Source organism: Echinops telfairi, unplaced genomic scaffold (assembly GCF_000313985.2).
Source record: "Echinops telfairi isolate 266 unplaced genomic scaffold, ASM31398v2 ScPeMD7_7469;HRSCAF=8507_1, whole genome shotgun sequence".
Lineage (NCBI taxonomy): Eukaryota > Metazoa > Chordata > Mammalia > Afrosoricida > Tenrecidae > Echinops > Echinops telfairi.
This window is the reverse complement of record NW_022111373.1, coordinates 108,564,469-108,580,871: the sequence shown is the minus strand read 5'-3', so window position 1 is coordinate 108,580,871 and position 16,403 is coordinate 108,564,469. Positions and strand designations below refer to the sequence as shown.

Genomic DNA, 16,403 nt, shown 5'->3' with positions numbered 1-16,403 from the left:
CCCCCCCAGAATAGTAATAATCATCCTATCATATAAATGATTTCTCATCTTTATGGCTAGGTTGGTTATGAGTGCTTTGATATTGCAGATGAAGAAGCTAAAGTTCAAACTATGAATGACTGATAACTGCTTATCACTAAATAAAATGGTGAAGGTTGTATGGTTTCCTTCACATGACTCTTGATTCAAAATGCTGTTTTTAAAGACCAATGAGCTTACTCTCCGTGAAGTGTTAAATGTAAGGCTGTTGATAGGAGTACCCAAGATACTTGGTTGTCTTGGTGACCGTGTGTGTTTGTTGTTACACTACGAGGCACACTTAGGTGGTGCATGTTTAGTGCAGGGTTTCTCCATCTCGACCAGGAATGTGTCTGTGGGAGGAGTTACCCTGTGTGGTATTGGATATTTAGCAGCGTATCTGGCCTCTACCCACAGGTGCCAGTATTAATTCCCCCTTTGGGATAGTCTTTAAAGCTCCAGGTGCTGCCATATTTTCCCTGGGGTGACACAATATCTTCATGTTGAGAACTTTCCCTCCCTCTATATAAATTTTACCAAGTGTTAGAACAAATATTCCTCTAGGAGAGGATCTAAATGAAATATTGGACAGTGACTAACCACTTCCTGGAGATTTCCTGTTTCCGGGCCACTCCCACAGCACCCTGTGCTTTCCTTTGCCGTGGCCCTTGGTCACCATACAGCAACTTGCTCTCATAGCGAGCCTGTAGGATGTGTAGTAGAACTGCCCCTGTGGGTTTCTGAAGCTGTGACTCTTGATGGGAGACGATCACGATCGCGTCATCCTTCTTCCCCAGAGCTCTGGTGGTTTCTGACTGCTGACTCTGTGGTTAGCAATCCAGGTCGTTGTTACCCAATACCCCACCAGAGCTCTGGGGTGCATATTATAACGGTGTCCCTCGGCCTCCACCTTTCTCCTCGAGGATTGGAACTATCTCTGTAACTCTTTTGGGTAGTGATAGCCAACAAATGATACAATTGAATTATATAACTGTACCGATATGTATTTGTGGTGTTAACTCTGTAATTGTGACAATTTTACACAGCTATAAAATGTGTTGTCCACATACAAGAAGATCCTTGAAATCCAGCCGCCCAATGTATGGAGCTGTCACCTCATTTTTGCACTCACTGATCATTCATAATGAACCACGATTTGCTATGTTTGGACCAGGTCTGGAAGAGTTGAATACATCTTTGGTGTTGAACTTGATGTCTTCTGAGGAACTTTGTCCAACAGCTGGCTTACCACAGAGGCAGATTGATGGTAATTTTCCTGTTCATCATAATTCAAGTGCATAACAATTGCCATTAATGCTAATTAGAAACTATTTTCTTTTTAAATTAACTCTTTGAAATACTTGAGGGCTTCAGAAAGTTTGTGGGAAAATGGAATTGAAAAATAATGCAGAATCTTCACAAGTTTTTTGAAGTCTCCTCAGGGAGGTATTTGGTGAATGGGAGTATACCCCACCTTCTCAACAGACTCAGAAGAGTTCATTGTTATCAGAGTAAGCTTGCAACGTGTTCTTGAAGTTCTGATGTATCATTTAAGATTGTGCGAAAGTAAATTTTTTATTCAGGGAATATTTCTATAGCAGGTATCATATTTCCCATATTTTCAAAGAAAGCAAAAGTTCTGTCTCTATTGTGTGCAATACTTTGATGTAAATTAGAATTACAATAAGGAACTAAATCTTCATGTTTCTCATATTTCTATGGAAAAAAGCATAGTGGTAAAGCAAAGCAGGATATAAAATACAAATAACATAATCTACCTTATAGTTTACTTATTCATTTAGAGAGAATACCTATTAGATACTAGGAACTCATAGATTTAAAATAACAAGCCAGTCTCTCTCTTTCACTGGGTCTAAGTGAGGTGATTGATAAATATACAGATAATTAGAATATGATATAATGTAGTATTAAATTAAAAAATAATGACGCTGATAGAGGTGGGTTAGGGGGCCAGCCCCCACCGCTAATACTCTTATTACTACTACTCGGATTCAGTAATGCACAATTGTACGGTTGAGATATATAAGCATTATATTAAAGTCATCGAGAGCATGAGAGATAATACAATAATGCAGTCAGGCATGTTACATAGTACCATTGCTCACCTCAGCCCAGCTTGGTGGTCCACATGGAGAGAGGGGGAAGGGAAGGAGGGGAAGGGAACAAGGGAGAGGGGAGTGACCAGGGAGTGAGCAACAAGGAGCTCAGAGTCAGAGAGAGAGAGATCTATCTTGCTGGCTCACACCTATATACCTTTTGGGGGCATGCCAGCCCACTAATTACAGGTAGAGACATACATCACAGGAAGGGGCTGCACTATAGTTTACACAGCAATGAGAGGGTGGTCTAGGGGGTGGTCTCTGGGTCTCCATAGGAACATTATCAGTAGAGTGCAAACTCCGCCTACAGGAACCAAGCTAATGATCCCAAGCTTCAGAGAGTAGTCCATTGTCTCCAGCAGCAGGGAGCAGGCCCACCCCTGTGGTGGGATGACACAGCAGTCTAGCAGCAAGGATCTGACTTCCCACCACAATATAATTAGTTCCTGGATAGGCAGTAGCCTTTATAAAGAAGATGATACTTCACAGAAAGTATTAGGATGAGTAAGAGTAGGCTATCAAAAAAGACAGGGTCAAATTATTCTAGGCACTGAGAACAGCATTTGCCAAAGTTGTGGTTGTGCAGGGCACCTTGGGTAGTTCTGTGTGTTTAGAAAGAAAGGGGCAGGTGAAAAGACACTGGTATGCTGTCCCTAAGCATAGTTAGGACCCATTAGAATATTTTAATGGGAGTAGGGGGATTGGGATCGCAATTTAGAGAGTTTAGTCCAGGTACTATGGAGAAAGTGTTAGAAGGGCCTAAAGACTTGGAACCCTGGTAAAAGCTGCTGTAATCCAGTAGTAGGACTATGAAGAGGATCAGAATAACTTGTAGCTATGGAGAAAGAGAATGAATGTTAAGACAGAGTTGAAAGGATGAATGTGTATGAGCAGTTGTCAAGATGACTCCTGGTTCCTGGTTTAGGTTTCATGTATTGGCAGGTGAATAATCTTGCCTGCAAGATTATGCAGTGAATTGCGAACATTTCATTCCAATCCAAAGCTACATAGAAATTTCTTATTACTGTGTTTGGTTTGTTTGCTCTTTCTGCTTTCACTGGATATTGTATTTCCAGTCTGATTTTTTTGGGTTTATATCAACTTGTTTTCAAATTATAATTTTGTCCTTTAGGTATTGGATCAGGAGTCAATTTTCAATTGAGCAACCAACAAAAATTCAACATCTTGATATTATATTCAACTACCAGGTAAGCCTACCAATTTGGTGGCCTACCCGAGACACTAGAAATGGAACATTTTAGGGGAAGGAAACTTGGTTAGTATTTTTTATATTTTATATTTTGTTTTTCTTACAGAAAGGAAAGAGATAGAGCAAGGGAAGAGCATACAAGTGCAGTGAATAAGATGTTCAGTCTACAGAATGAAGGGAATGATCAACAAGGAAGCCGGTACAGTGTGATTCCACAAATTCAGAAGGTGTGTGAAGTTGTAGATGGGTTCATCTATGTTGCAAATGCTGAAGCTCATAAAAGTAAGCATTCTCTGATTTTCTTTAAAAAAACACTATGTCTTTGCAGAGCAAATAAGAAAATATATTTTCTTATATGTATTTTATATAAGAAGGCACTGTCCTTGCTGTGCCTTCTCAAAAATATGATGTGGTGAATTTTATCAATGCCACTTTATAACTCTGTGACTCTATAGTTAATAACAACCCCCTAAACCTCATGTACATTGTTTACCGGATTATACATATCCGATTCTTACCTTGATTTATGGACTTAAGTTGTATCCAGGAAGCTCTGACGCATATCAATGTTTGACACTACAATGATGTGGTATTTTTGTGTTGTGTGCTTTACTACTTTTGCATTAATTGTTGCCTACTTCTGATTCTTTTAAAATAATTTTTGCAGTTAATTATGAAGATTTTTACCTTCCTTTTAATTGCTCAGATGATAGAGAGTGTGTACGAGGTGGAGTGTTTATCTCAAGCAGATTAGTTAAGAACATTCTCCAAATAATTTAAATAATTGCCATTGACCATGCAATATATGCTTGAAATAAGAATACTGTTAGGCCACAATCCAGTGTTATTATGTCTTCCTTAAATCCTTGGTGAACAGGGTAGGATATAACTATATAAAGGAGGGTTCAAAACGTTCATGGAAAAATTCTATGTTCTCCACAAATTTTTTAAAGCCTTCAAGTTTTATATAAATATATAATATGTATTATAGACAACATCATGCTAATTCGAGCAAAGATTGAAGTTGTCAAGGATTTCATTTTGCATAACTACAATCACTGCTGGCGGAAGAATCAATCATGAAATCAAATGATATATTGAGCAAATTGGCTGCAAAAGATCATTTTAAAATGTTAAAGAGTAAAGACATCATTTTGAGGACAAAGATGTGCCTGACCCAAACCATGGTATTTTCAGTTGTGTCATATGTATATGAAAGTTAGACATTGAGTAATGAGAATCAAATTAAAATGGATGCATTTGAATTATGGTGTAGAAAATAATATTCAAAGTACTGTGGTCTGCCAGAAGATCAAACAAATCTGTCTTGGAAGAAATACTGTCAGAACGTTCCTCAGAAGTGAGTCTGGTGAGATTGTGTTTCACATACTTTGGACATTTTATCAGGAGAGACTAGTCCCTGGAAAGGGACACCATACCTGGTGAAGTAGAAAGTCAGAGAAAAAGAGGAAGACCCTTGAGATGGATTTCCACAGTGGCTGCAATAATGGGCCCAGGCAATTGAGAGGATGGTGCAGGACCAGGGAGCATTTCCTTCTGTTCTGTGGAGGTATCTCTGAGTTGGGACTTATCCCACAGCATTTAACAACATTATAAATCAGTGTTTTGAATTTCCATTGAATTTATTTCCACTAGTATATGTTAGGCATAGAAACAGATATACTCTTAAAATCTGGAGAAAATTATTCATATAAAACAGGGTAGGGGAGGAAGGGGAAAAAAGGGGCTGATTATCAAGGGCTCAAGTAGAAAGTATTTTGGAAATGATGATGGCAAAATATATACCAATGTGCTTGATATAATTGATGTATGGATTTTTATAAGAGCTGTAAGAGCCCCCAATAAAATGATTTATTAAAATAAAAAAATATATATATATAATTAATTTTTATCATGGGTTGGTTGTCTATAAAAGAAAAGCTAGAAGTAAAATCAAGAAGCAAAGGGGAAAAAAAACCCAAGCAAACAAACAAACAAACAAAAAAAAGGAAGCAAAGCAAGATTGATTCACTTATTTGACAAATGTTTGTTGAGTTCACACTAGAGCTAGGAATTGATTTAGTGCTTAGGGTACAATTGGAAATTAACACTAAAACACGTTGAGACCCACTTTTATTTAGTCTAGACTGTGCCCCTATATTCCCCTATAAAATAAATAAACTAGTAAATAAAAATTTATAAAAGTGTGGAGAAGAAACCCCTCCTTCAATGCAAAAGGTGTACAAAAATATGCTGAAAATTTAGGGCAAAGCAGAAACCCTGGCATAGAGGCTGCTCCCTTGCAATAAGGTAGCAGTAGTCCATTCATGAAGGAAGTTGGTTCTCGAAAGTTAACCAAAAAACCCAAATGCACCTTAGCTCTTTACTAATTTGACTTAATCTACTGTATTAATGGTCTGACAGAAGAGAAAGCATACTATTTTCTGGAACTAATTTTTTTTTAATTTAAAAATATTAGACTTGTATTATGAATTGGGTGAAAGAGTATATAAGTTTACCACTCAATAATTTGTACATACTTAATATATTTTTTATCTTGATTATTGCATGCTTTAGTGTAATACGTGCATGAGCAGGGCACCTGCTCTTACCCAAGAAACCTCTTCATAACCCAAAGTAAAAGAAACTTTCCCCCTACGCTGTAGTTTTATGTATGTTTTCTCAACAATGTCTAATGCATTTCAAGTTAATTTTGTATGCATGTGATGGGGGCCCCATTTGACCTCCTCTTACTACACAAAGGGGGAAGGGAGTCCAACTCCTTATCTGCTTAAGGATGAGTCTGATGAAGCAGAGGTCAGATATACCTTCTCCTTCCAGCGTCCTCTAGCCGAGTGGTTCTCAACCTCCTAATGCCGCGACCCTTTCATACAGCTCCTCATGTGGTGGTGACCCCAACCATAACATTATTTTCATTGCTACTTCTTAACTATAATTTTGCTACTGTTATGAATCATAATGTAAATATCTGATGTGCAGGATGTATTTTCATTGTTACAAATTGAACATACCGGTAATTAAACATAATTAAAGCATAGTGACTAATCACAAAACAGTATGTAATTATATATTGTGAAATATTTATGTGTTTTCTGATGGTCTTAGGTGGCCCCTGTGAAAGGGTCATTCAACCCCCAAAGGGGTCATGACTCACAGGTTGAGAACCCCTGCTCTAACCGGTTCTGACACCAACCATCCCTCCCATGACAATCTACTTCTCTGCTGGGCTCATTAATCCACTGAAATGACCAAGCAGAACTCACTTAACAATACTCGTCATAGCACGAGGTTTCTTAGGGCTGCTAACAGGTTACAAAATGTTAAAGATAACATTTATTTTGTCCACATGCTTCTCACCCATGCTGGCAGGTATATAACTCCATTCATTAGCCTCTCAGCCATGTGGACCCTTGGCCTGCTTGAAGTACTTAAATATATACTTGTTTAATGAATCATTGTGGAATTGGACTATTTATTAATGCTCATAAAGACATTGAAACATTACATTATTCCTAATTATTAAAGATATTGGGCATACAACTAGAGAGAGATGATATTGGAGATTACATATGGAAACAAATAGATACTACATAATCCCAGTTCTATCTGACTATTTAAGATTCTTCACCAGCACCACAATTCCAACACATCGATTCTTGTTCAGTCTTATATACATGTGAGGCAGTTGAAACTACCATGGCTTGGGTCAGGCACACCTTAGTCCTCAAAATAACATCCTTGCTTTTCTATACTCCAAAGAGGTCTTGTGCTTCAGATTTATGCAGTACAACACATCTTTTGATCGCTTGACTCCTGTTTCCATGAGCTTTGATTATGGATCCGAACAAGACAAAATCCTTGAAAACTTCCGTATTTCCTCCTCCACCCTCAACAAGATGAACCGACACAGCGCAGGAACCATCCCGAGGACGTCGCAGGGCCGAGCCGCGTTGTGTTCTGTTGTGCATGGGGTCGCCGTGGCTTGGGACCAACTTGATGCCACCCAACAGCAACCACATAAAGTTCTTGTCCTGACGTTTGTTGTAAGATGAACTGTGAAAACATCTGGCCTTTGGAAGGAAGGATAGTTAGGGTGCAGATTGATGAGAGGGTGATCACATTATGCCAAAGCAATTTTGCTTTTAAGCTGCTGGAAAATCTGAATGAGACTGTAATTTTTTCTCATCCCCCTTCTGCTTCCATCTAAAATGCTATCATTACAAACCCATTTACTTTATTATTATCAATAAGTATGCACAGCAATAGAAACAGTTTGATATGTTTGGATACTGGTAATTTTTTTATTGTCATTGTTTTTGTTTCGTTCTTTAAGTAACACAAATTAATGAAGCTGTAACATTTATTTATACCCATTAGGACATGAATGGCATGATGAATTTTCTCATATTATGGCAATGACAGATCCAGCTTTTGGATCTTCAGGAAGACCAATGCTGGTTTTATCTTGCATTTCTCAAGCAGATGTAAAAAGAATGCCCTGCTTTTACTTGGCCCATGAATTACGCCTGAATCTTCTAAACCACCCTTGGATGGTAAGGCCCTATCTTCTCTGTCGATAAATCTCTTGTTTTACTTTTCACTCCATGTTATCTTTGATTTTACTCTTTCTTACTCATCTCTTTAATGAAATAGCATTCTATAAACCAGTTTTAATAGCTTAATCTGTGGGAGATGGTTGACTGGTTTCAATAAATATCAGGTGATAACTGCTCTGTATGTAATCCTCTTGTATAGGATTAAAAAGGGAAAAAGTGAGATAACAATTGTGGGTTTCCTGTTTTTTTTTACATGCCACTGCCTTGAAGTTTTAAAAAAGTATTAATATATTATACTTTAAGGGCTATCAAAAATGTAAATTCCATCTTTTTGAAATTTTTTGTTGTGTATTAGGCAACGGTTTATATTTCATATCATCATGTGTACATTCAACAGTACTTTAAATAATATATCAAAACTTCCCCCTCCACCCTTATTTCTCTTCTCCTCTTGTAGCCCCTTCACCATAGATACCGCCCGTCCACCTTCTAGTCCATTGCTTCCTTTTACCTCCTTTCCTCTCATCTCCCAGTAACCATCAACGCATGTTTCTTTTGGTATAAAAACCCTTTCTTGATTTTTTAAAATCACAGTGGTCTCAAAAATATTTGTCCTTTTGTGCTTATCTAACTTCGCTCCTCATAATGTCCTCCAAACCTGTCTTTGCCACAAGGTGTTTCACAGCTTCACCATTATTCTTCAGTGATGCTTAGCATTCCATTGTATGTACGTATCAAAGTCTTATTTATCCATTCTTCTACTCATCGGTGGTCATTTAGGCTGTTTCCTTCTTCTTGCTATTGTGAATATTGCTAAGATGAACAAGGGTATATACATAAATCTGTTCGTGCTGTATCTCTTTATTTCCCTATTAAAGGACTTGCTGGTCATACGGTGTTTCTACTGCCAGTTGTTTGAAGAAGGATCATACTGCTTTCCATGATGGTTGTATAGTTTTATAGTCCCACTAGCATTGTATGAGGGTTCTAATCTTTCTGTACCCTCTTATAGAATTTTTTTCTGTTTTTTTTTAACTTTGCAGTCAATGCTAGTGTGAGGTGGTTTCGTACTGATATTTTGATTTGCATCTCTTGTAATGGCTAATGATTTCCATCATTTCTTCATATGTGTGTTGGGGCTCCTGGGTGCCTTTTTTTGGTGAACTATCTGTTGGTGTCCTCTGCCTATTGTGATATTAGATTATTAATCTTCTTGTTGAGATGTTGCACTTTCCTATGGGTTTCAGAAATTAGTCCCTTCCCTGATAACATCATTGACAGTTTCTTCCCTCAGCCTCTGGGTTATTTTTTTACTCTTTTGATGAAGACTTTTGAAGCGCATTGTGTCTTATTTTAGGAGGTACCAATCCTCTATTTTGTCTTCTACATTGTGCATATTTTGCTATGTTTGATATTGTGTTTATGCCCTTTACTAAGGCCCTTAGTTTGTCACTATTTTTCTGTGATGAACTTTTTAGTTTTAAGGTTTACATTTAGTTCATTGATCCATCGGAGTTCATTTTTGTCTAGGGTGAGGTATGGGCCCTGTTTCACTTTTCTGCAATGACCACCCAATTTTGCCAACACCATTTGTCAAAGAGACTATCTTGTCCCCATTTAATGATTTCTTTAGCCCGTTGTAAAAAATCAGTTGTATATTGGGAGATGGAAAACCCTAGTGGCATAGTGGTTACGTGTTGGGCAGCTAACTGCAAGGCCAGCCGTTAAAACCACCAGCTGCTCTAGGGGAGCTGGGGCTTTCTACCCCCTAAATAGTAACAGCCTCAGAAACTCACAGTGGCAGTTCTACCCTGCCCTATAGAACCTCTACAAGTTGGATAGATTTATTATGCTGGGAATAACACAATCAAGAGGAATGGCATGCCATTCGTTGTCAGAAAGGATTTTGCTAAATCCATCATAAAGTACTGTTGGTAATATCCACCTTCAAGGAAATCCAAGAAATACATTATTTTTCAAATTTCTTCACCAATCATAAAGCTGAATGATGAAGAAATTGAAGAATTATACCAGTGACCTCAGTCAGAAATTGATCAAACATGCCATCAAGATACATTGATAGCTATTGGTGATTGGAATACAAAAGTTGGAAACAAAAGGAAGGAAGAGTTGTTGGAAAATACGGACTTGGTGATAGAAATGAAGCTGGAGATCCCATGGTCGAATTTTGCAAAATCAAAAACTTGTTCATAGCAAATACCTTTTTTCAACAACAAAAGTCAGAAAAACAAGTTGATTATACACATGGGCTTCCCCAGATTGAATAAACAAATCAAATTAACTACATCTGAGGGAAGACGCAATGGAGAAACTCAATATTGGCAACTAAAACCAGGCCAGTGTTTGACTGTGGAACAGACCATTAATTGCTCATATGTAAGTTCAGCATAAAGCTGAAGAAAATTAAATCAAGTTCACAAGAGCCAAAATATGACCTTGAATTGATTGCGCCTGAATTTCTAGATCACCTCAAGAACAGATTTGAAGCATTGCACGCTAATGACAGAAGACCTATAGAAGACTAATGACATTAATGACAACACTAATGACAGAAGACCTGTGGGAGGACATCAAGACCCTCATTTATGAAGAAAGCGAAAGGTCAAAAAAAGACAGGAAAGAAAGAAAAGGTCAAAGTGGATGTCAGAAGAGACTCTGAAACTTGTTCAAAACTGTAGAGTAGCTAAAGCAAATGGAAGAAAGAAGTAAAAAAGACGAATAGAAAATTTCAAATGGCAGCTCAAGAAGACAAACCAAATTAGTGTAAGGAAATATGCAAGGGACTAGAATTAGAACACCAAAAGGGAAGACCACGCCCAGTGTATCTGAAACTGAAAGAACTCAGGAGAAATTCAAGCCTTGACTTGCAATCTTGGAAGAGTATGGGCAAAATATTGAACGATGCAGAAAGCATCAAGAGAAGAGGGAAAGAACACACAGAATCATTGTACCCCCAAACAAACAAACAACTAGTTAACGGTCCATCATTTCAGGAGGTAGCATATGAGCAAGAACCAATGGTGCTGAAGGAAGAAGTTCAAATGGTACAGAACGCATTAGCCAAAAACAATGCTCCATGAATTGATGGAAGACCAATCGAAATGTCGCAGCAAGCCCAAGAAGCACTTACTTGTTTATCAGGAAAATTGGAAAACAGTTACTTAGCTAACTTGGCTAGCTGGAAGCGATCCATATTTGTGTCCATTCCAAAGAAAGATGACCCAACAGAATGGTCAAATAATAGAACAATATCATTGGGATCACGTACAAGTAAAATTTTGCTTAAGATCATGTAGCAACAGTTGCAGCAGTATATTCACAAGGCTCTGCCAGAGGTTCAGGCCAGATTAAGAAGAGGACGTGGAACAAAGACTATCATTGCTGATGTCAGATGGATCTTGGCTCAAAGCAGAGAATACCAGAAAGATGTTTACCTCTCTTGCATTAGGTATGCAGAGACATTCTACTATGTGGACCATAATAAACTGTCCAGAACATTCTTTGTGCTCATGATGAACTCGTGCATGTATCAAGAGGCAGTTGTATGAACAGAACAAGGGTATAAATACTGCATGGTTTAAAATCAAGAAAAATGTTCATCAGGGTTATATCTTGTCACCACACTTCTTCAATCTGTATGCTGAGCAAATCAGAGAAGCGGTATTATATAAAGAATGTGGCATCAGGATTAGAAGAAGGCTTATTAACAACCTGTAATATGTAGATGACACAACCTTGCTTGCTGAAAGGAGGAATTGAAGCACTTGTTGATGAAGATCAAGGATGGTAGCATTCATTGTGGATTATGGCTAAACATAAGAAAGACCCAAATCCTCAGAACTAGACAATAGTTAATTAACATCATGAAAAATGAAGAAAAGGTTGAAATTGTCAAGGATTTTGCCTTCCTTGGATCCACAATCAATGCACATAGAAACAGCAGATAGAGATCAAACATCGTATTTCATTAGGTAAATCTGCTGCACAAGACCTAGTTAGAGTATTGAAGAGCAAGGATGTTACTCTGAGGACTAAGGTGCACCTGCTCCTTGCCATGGTATTCTTTATTGCCTCATATGCATGTGAAAGTTGGACATTGAATATGGAAGACTGAAGAAGTAGCGACCCATTTGAATTGTGCTGGAGAAGAATACTTATAATACCACGGACTGCTAAAAGGACAAAGAGATCTGTATCAATAGAAGTAAGGCCACAGTGCTCCTTCAAGGCAAGGATGACAAGACTTCGTCTTACATGTTTTGGACTTACTATCTGGAAAGCCTGGTCCCTGGAGAAGAACATCACATTTGGTTAAGTAGGAGGGGCAGTGAAGAAGAAGGCCCTCGTCGAGAGCTATTGACAATGACAATGGCTGCATCAATGGGTTCAGACATAGGAACGATGGTGAGCATGGTGCAGGACTGTGCAGTGTTCCTCCTGCTGCGCACAGGACCACTATGGGCTGGAGCTGAGTCAATGGCAGCTAACAACAGTAACTGTCCTCCATAGATTTGTGTTATTCTTTTTTATTTCAGTTAATCCAGTCATGATGGTGCCCTTTCCTTTTCTTATTTGTGGCATCTTCTTCTTTTCCTTGGTTGTTTGACAGCAGTTTCTCAATTTTGTCAATCTTTTCAAAGAACCAACTTCCTGTTTTCAAAGAGCCACCTTCCTGTTTTACTGACCCCCCCCCCCATTTCCTGAAATTTATTTCTGCTCTAATCTTTGTTATTTCTTTTCTTGCGGCTGGAGACATAGTTTGCTGCTCTTGTTCTAAATTTGATAAGAAAATGATATTTAACAAAGTAACCTCAAACAAAATGGAAAAAAAACTTCATCAAATAAAAGCTAAAAGTAAAATAACAGAAAAGAAAAAGATGCTGAGGAAACCTACAAACAAAATGAACTTGGTATAGAAAATTATGAGGAAAAAAGAAAACAATAACACTACACACACAAAACTACGTAGCAAAGTGACAGCAATACCTTCATATGTATCGATGACAACACACTGAATGTAAATGGATTAACTGTACCTATCAGAAAGCAGAGAATAACAGAATGGGAAGAAGGTAAGACTCATCAAACTGTACTTTGAAGGAACACAATAGATTTAAAATGAAAATTTAAAATTTCTTGAGACAAATCAGTACAAAAGTACAAAAAAACCGTCAGGACATATAAGAGGTACCACTCCAAAAAGCCGGAATTGCTTTGGGGGGAGCGGAGCTTTCATAGGACACATTTTTTCCAGCTCGGTGAGCATCGAGCAACTTGCTCTGAATTAGTGCACCCAGTGGTGTTGCCTAGGAAGGTTCTCTCTGGTCACAGTGTATTTTTTCATAAAAGTAGTTTTGCTCAAACCTCGCGTTTTGTGATGGCCGATTTAAGAGAACAGTGTGTGGCTGTGAAATTTTGTTTCCTGCTTGGGAAAAATGCTGCAGAAAATGTGATGTTAAACACATCTGTCTTACAATGACAGCACTATGGGGAAAACTCAAGTGTACAAGTGGTTTTCTCATTTCAAAAAGGCAAAATGTTGATTAATGACAAACCTCGTTCTGGATGTGCATCATCTTACCGAATGGACAAAAATGTGGGCTCATCATACATTTGGAGTTCGTTCTATCACGTCAAACTGTTAATCTTTCTTATTTAGAGGTTCTGAAAAAATTTTGTATGTGAAAAAAAAGGTCTGATTTGTGGCAGATGGGGGACTGGTTTTGCCACCATGACAATGCACTTGTTCACCCAGCCATCTCAGTGCGCCAGTTTTCGGCAAATAAACAGTATGCCCCTCTTGCCTCATGCACTTTACTCATGCACTTGACCTCACGCCATGTGACTTCTTTTTGTTCAGCAAATGAAGAGGGACATGAAAGGACAGTGATTGGATAACATATAAGAGGTGAAGAAAAAAAAGAGGGAGGTGCTGTCAGCCATCTAAACAGATGAGTTTGAAAAATGCTTCCCAGAATGGAATCACAGATTTGACAAATGTATTAAGTGTAATGGCGAGTACTTTGAAGGCGATATGGTTGTTACATAAAACAATTTAAATACATTGCTTTGAAAAAAAAATTCCTTTTTTTTTTGTTGGGTGGTGAAGGTACCCACTCATAGCAGAGGGCACTTGGTAGCAATAAAGATATGCATCAATAGAGAAGAGTGAATGAAAATCAAGATGTTGACTCAATATCTCCAACATTTAGAACAGGGAGTGTGAGAAACCTGGTATGTTTCACCATTTCCCTCCTGAGTTGTGCAGCAGTGCTGTGAATGCTCCACACCCCCAGGGGAGGGGTGCAGCCTTCCTCTTAGTGGACGAGGTTGAATTCTGGTATTTTCCCATACATGTGGCAATGGTGGGCAGCAAGGGAAGAGCCTGCCTCATTGGGGCAGGTGCTCTGGTCTTATTTTTATCTGTGCGCTATGGAGGACAAAGTTGATTGGGAGTTCTTAGTCCCATTTTTTTAATGTCTGGGAAAATCTCCCTGGTAGTATTAAGGTTTTGGATTCGCTTTCATATTAATAATGTTCTCTTTCTTTCTTTAAGTAATGTTCTGTTTTCTCTGTCATAGGTTCAGGATATAGAAGCTGAAACTCTACATGGCTTTTTGAATGGTATTCAGTGGATTCTTGAAGAAGTGGAAGCCAAGCATACAAAATGATTCTCCTTCTGGACCTTGGAGGGAAGCGGAAACCATTTGAAGTTTGTTACTAAGGTCATGATATGGATGGATATTTGCTCCGGTCAGCTCACTTTGTACTGCCTTTGTACAGGTGGCCTGTAATGCCGTGTTTCCCATATTAAGTCCCCTTTACCTTAAATCAATTAGAAGAAAAGATTTTGACTGCTAGCATATAGTCCCAAAGTGAACCTTTAAAATTTTTTGATAACTTTTATATTTTCTGGCTTAATAAAAATATTGAATTCTGGGGGAAAAACCCGCATTGTTCTCTCATTCCTTGTGATTTTTATTATTTCAATGATTGCCTTAGTGAGGAATAGCACATTTGCAGAGCTTTCCGTAGAGAATTGCATATATTCTTAATAAAGCATTGGTTAAGACCAGAACATTCATTGAAGTTGCATTTAATTTTGTTCCCACACAACTTCTTTTTCCCCCATGAAAGCCAACAATATATCAAATGTAGTATTAATTCAGTGAAAATAATTTTTCCTGGAAATTCCTGTTATTTCCAAATAAGTTTGAAAGCTTATAGGTACTAAAGGAAAATGCTATTCCATACTTCTAGAGAAAAAATATATTTTAAAATTTTAAATTAATCCATTTCTCTTTCTTTCTTTCTTTTTTTTTTTACTCAAAACATTTTTTACAGAAATAAAAGATGAATTATAACTAATATAAAAAGCAGATGCAGAAATTTACTTAAAATTGAACACATTTTCCTCAATAAGAGTAACACTCTTTGGGCACACATCCTCATCACCATTGAGCTGTTTCCAACTATAGCCAACTTGCAGGAGAGAGTAGGACTGCCTCAGCCGTTTTCCAAGGTTATAATTTTTTTAAATTAAATACTTGTATCGGGGGCTCTTACATCTCTTATCACACTCCATACATTCATCCAGTGTGTCAAGCATATTTGCACATAGCTGCCAGCATCATTTTCAAAACATTCTCTTCCCACTTGAGCCCCGGATATCAGCTCCCCATTTCTCCCTCCTCCCTCACAAACCCTTGATTAGTTATGGATTGTTATTTTCATATTTTACATCGAGAAAATATTTCTTAAGGTGCTTCAGAAAGTTCATGGGAAAATGGAATGAAAAGGCCGTGCATTTTCTCCCCAAATATTTTGAAGCCCCTTATATGTAGCATGGCCTCTCGGAAACAAATTGCCAGCGCTCTTCAGATGGCTCCACTACTTCATGACAAGTCACTCCCTACAGTGACCTCTTCTCTCTCGGGATTCTCACCTCCCAGCCCATAGACGGACTCTTTCTCATGGCTATCCACCTTGCTCTGCTCCATCTATTGAATTTAGGATTAAATTGCTCAGAAAGCGAAAATAAGAGGAACGGGATGAGGAAGAACCCTTGCCAACGAAACACACGAGTTTTTTTCTAGTTCTTCAATGCTTCCTCCCCGCACCCCCAATTCTACTTTACAAATCCGGCTAGACCAGAGCATGTACATTGGTACAGGAAAGAGCTCGCAACACAGGGAATCCAGGACAGATTAAACCCTATACCAGGAGGGTAAGGAGAAGATGGGGGGAGAAGGGGAACCGATCACAATGATCGACATATAACCCCTTTCCAGGGGGATGGACAACAGAAAAGTGGGTGAAGGGAGACAGTGGTCAGTGTAAGGCATGAAAAAAAATTATCAAGGGTTTAGGAGGGGGCGCGGGGGAGGGGAAAATGAGCTGATACCAAGGGCTCAAGTAGAAAATGTTTTGAAAATGATGGCAACATATGTACAATAG

The 16,403-nt window shown here is 38.3% G+C and overlaps 1 protein-coding gene across 1 annotated transcript in view; it reads left to right on the top strand.

The window, feature by feature from the left end:
• Positions 1-15,024, top strand: part of FBXO4 (F-box protein 4) — an 18,425-nt gene extending 3,401 nt beyond the window's left edge. Inside the window, exons 2-6 of the mRNA XM_045285248.1 lie at positions 853-1,285; positions 3,271-3,346; positions 3,455-3,630; positions 7,747-7,922; positions 14,528-15,024. Of these exons, the coding sequence (XP_045141183.1) occupies positions 853-1,285; positions 3,271-3,346; positions 3,455-3,630; positions 7,747-7,922; positions 14,528-14,617 (951 nt within the window). The 3' untranslated portion in view covers positions 14,618-15,024. The remainder of the gene's footprint in view (positions 1-852; positions 1,286-3,270; positions 3,347-3,454; positions 3,631-7,746; positions 7,923-14,527) is intronic.
• The last annotated feature ends 1,379 nt before the right edge of the window (positions 15,025-16,403 follow it).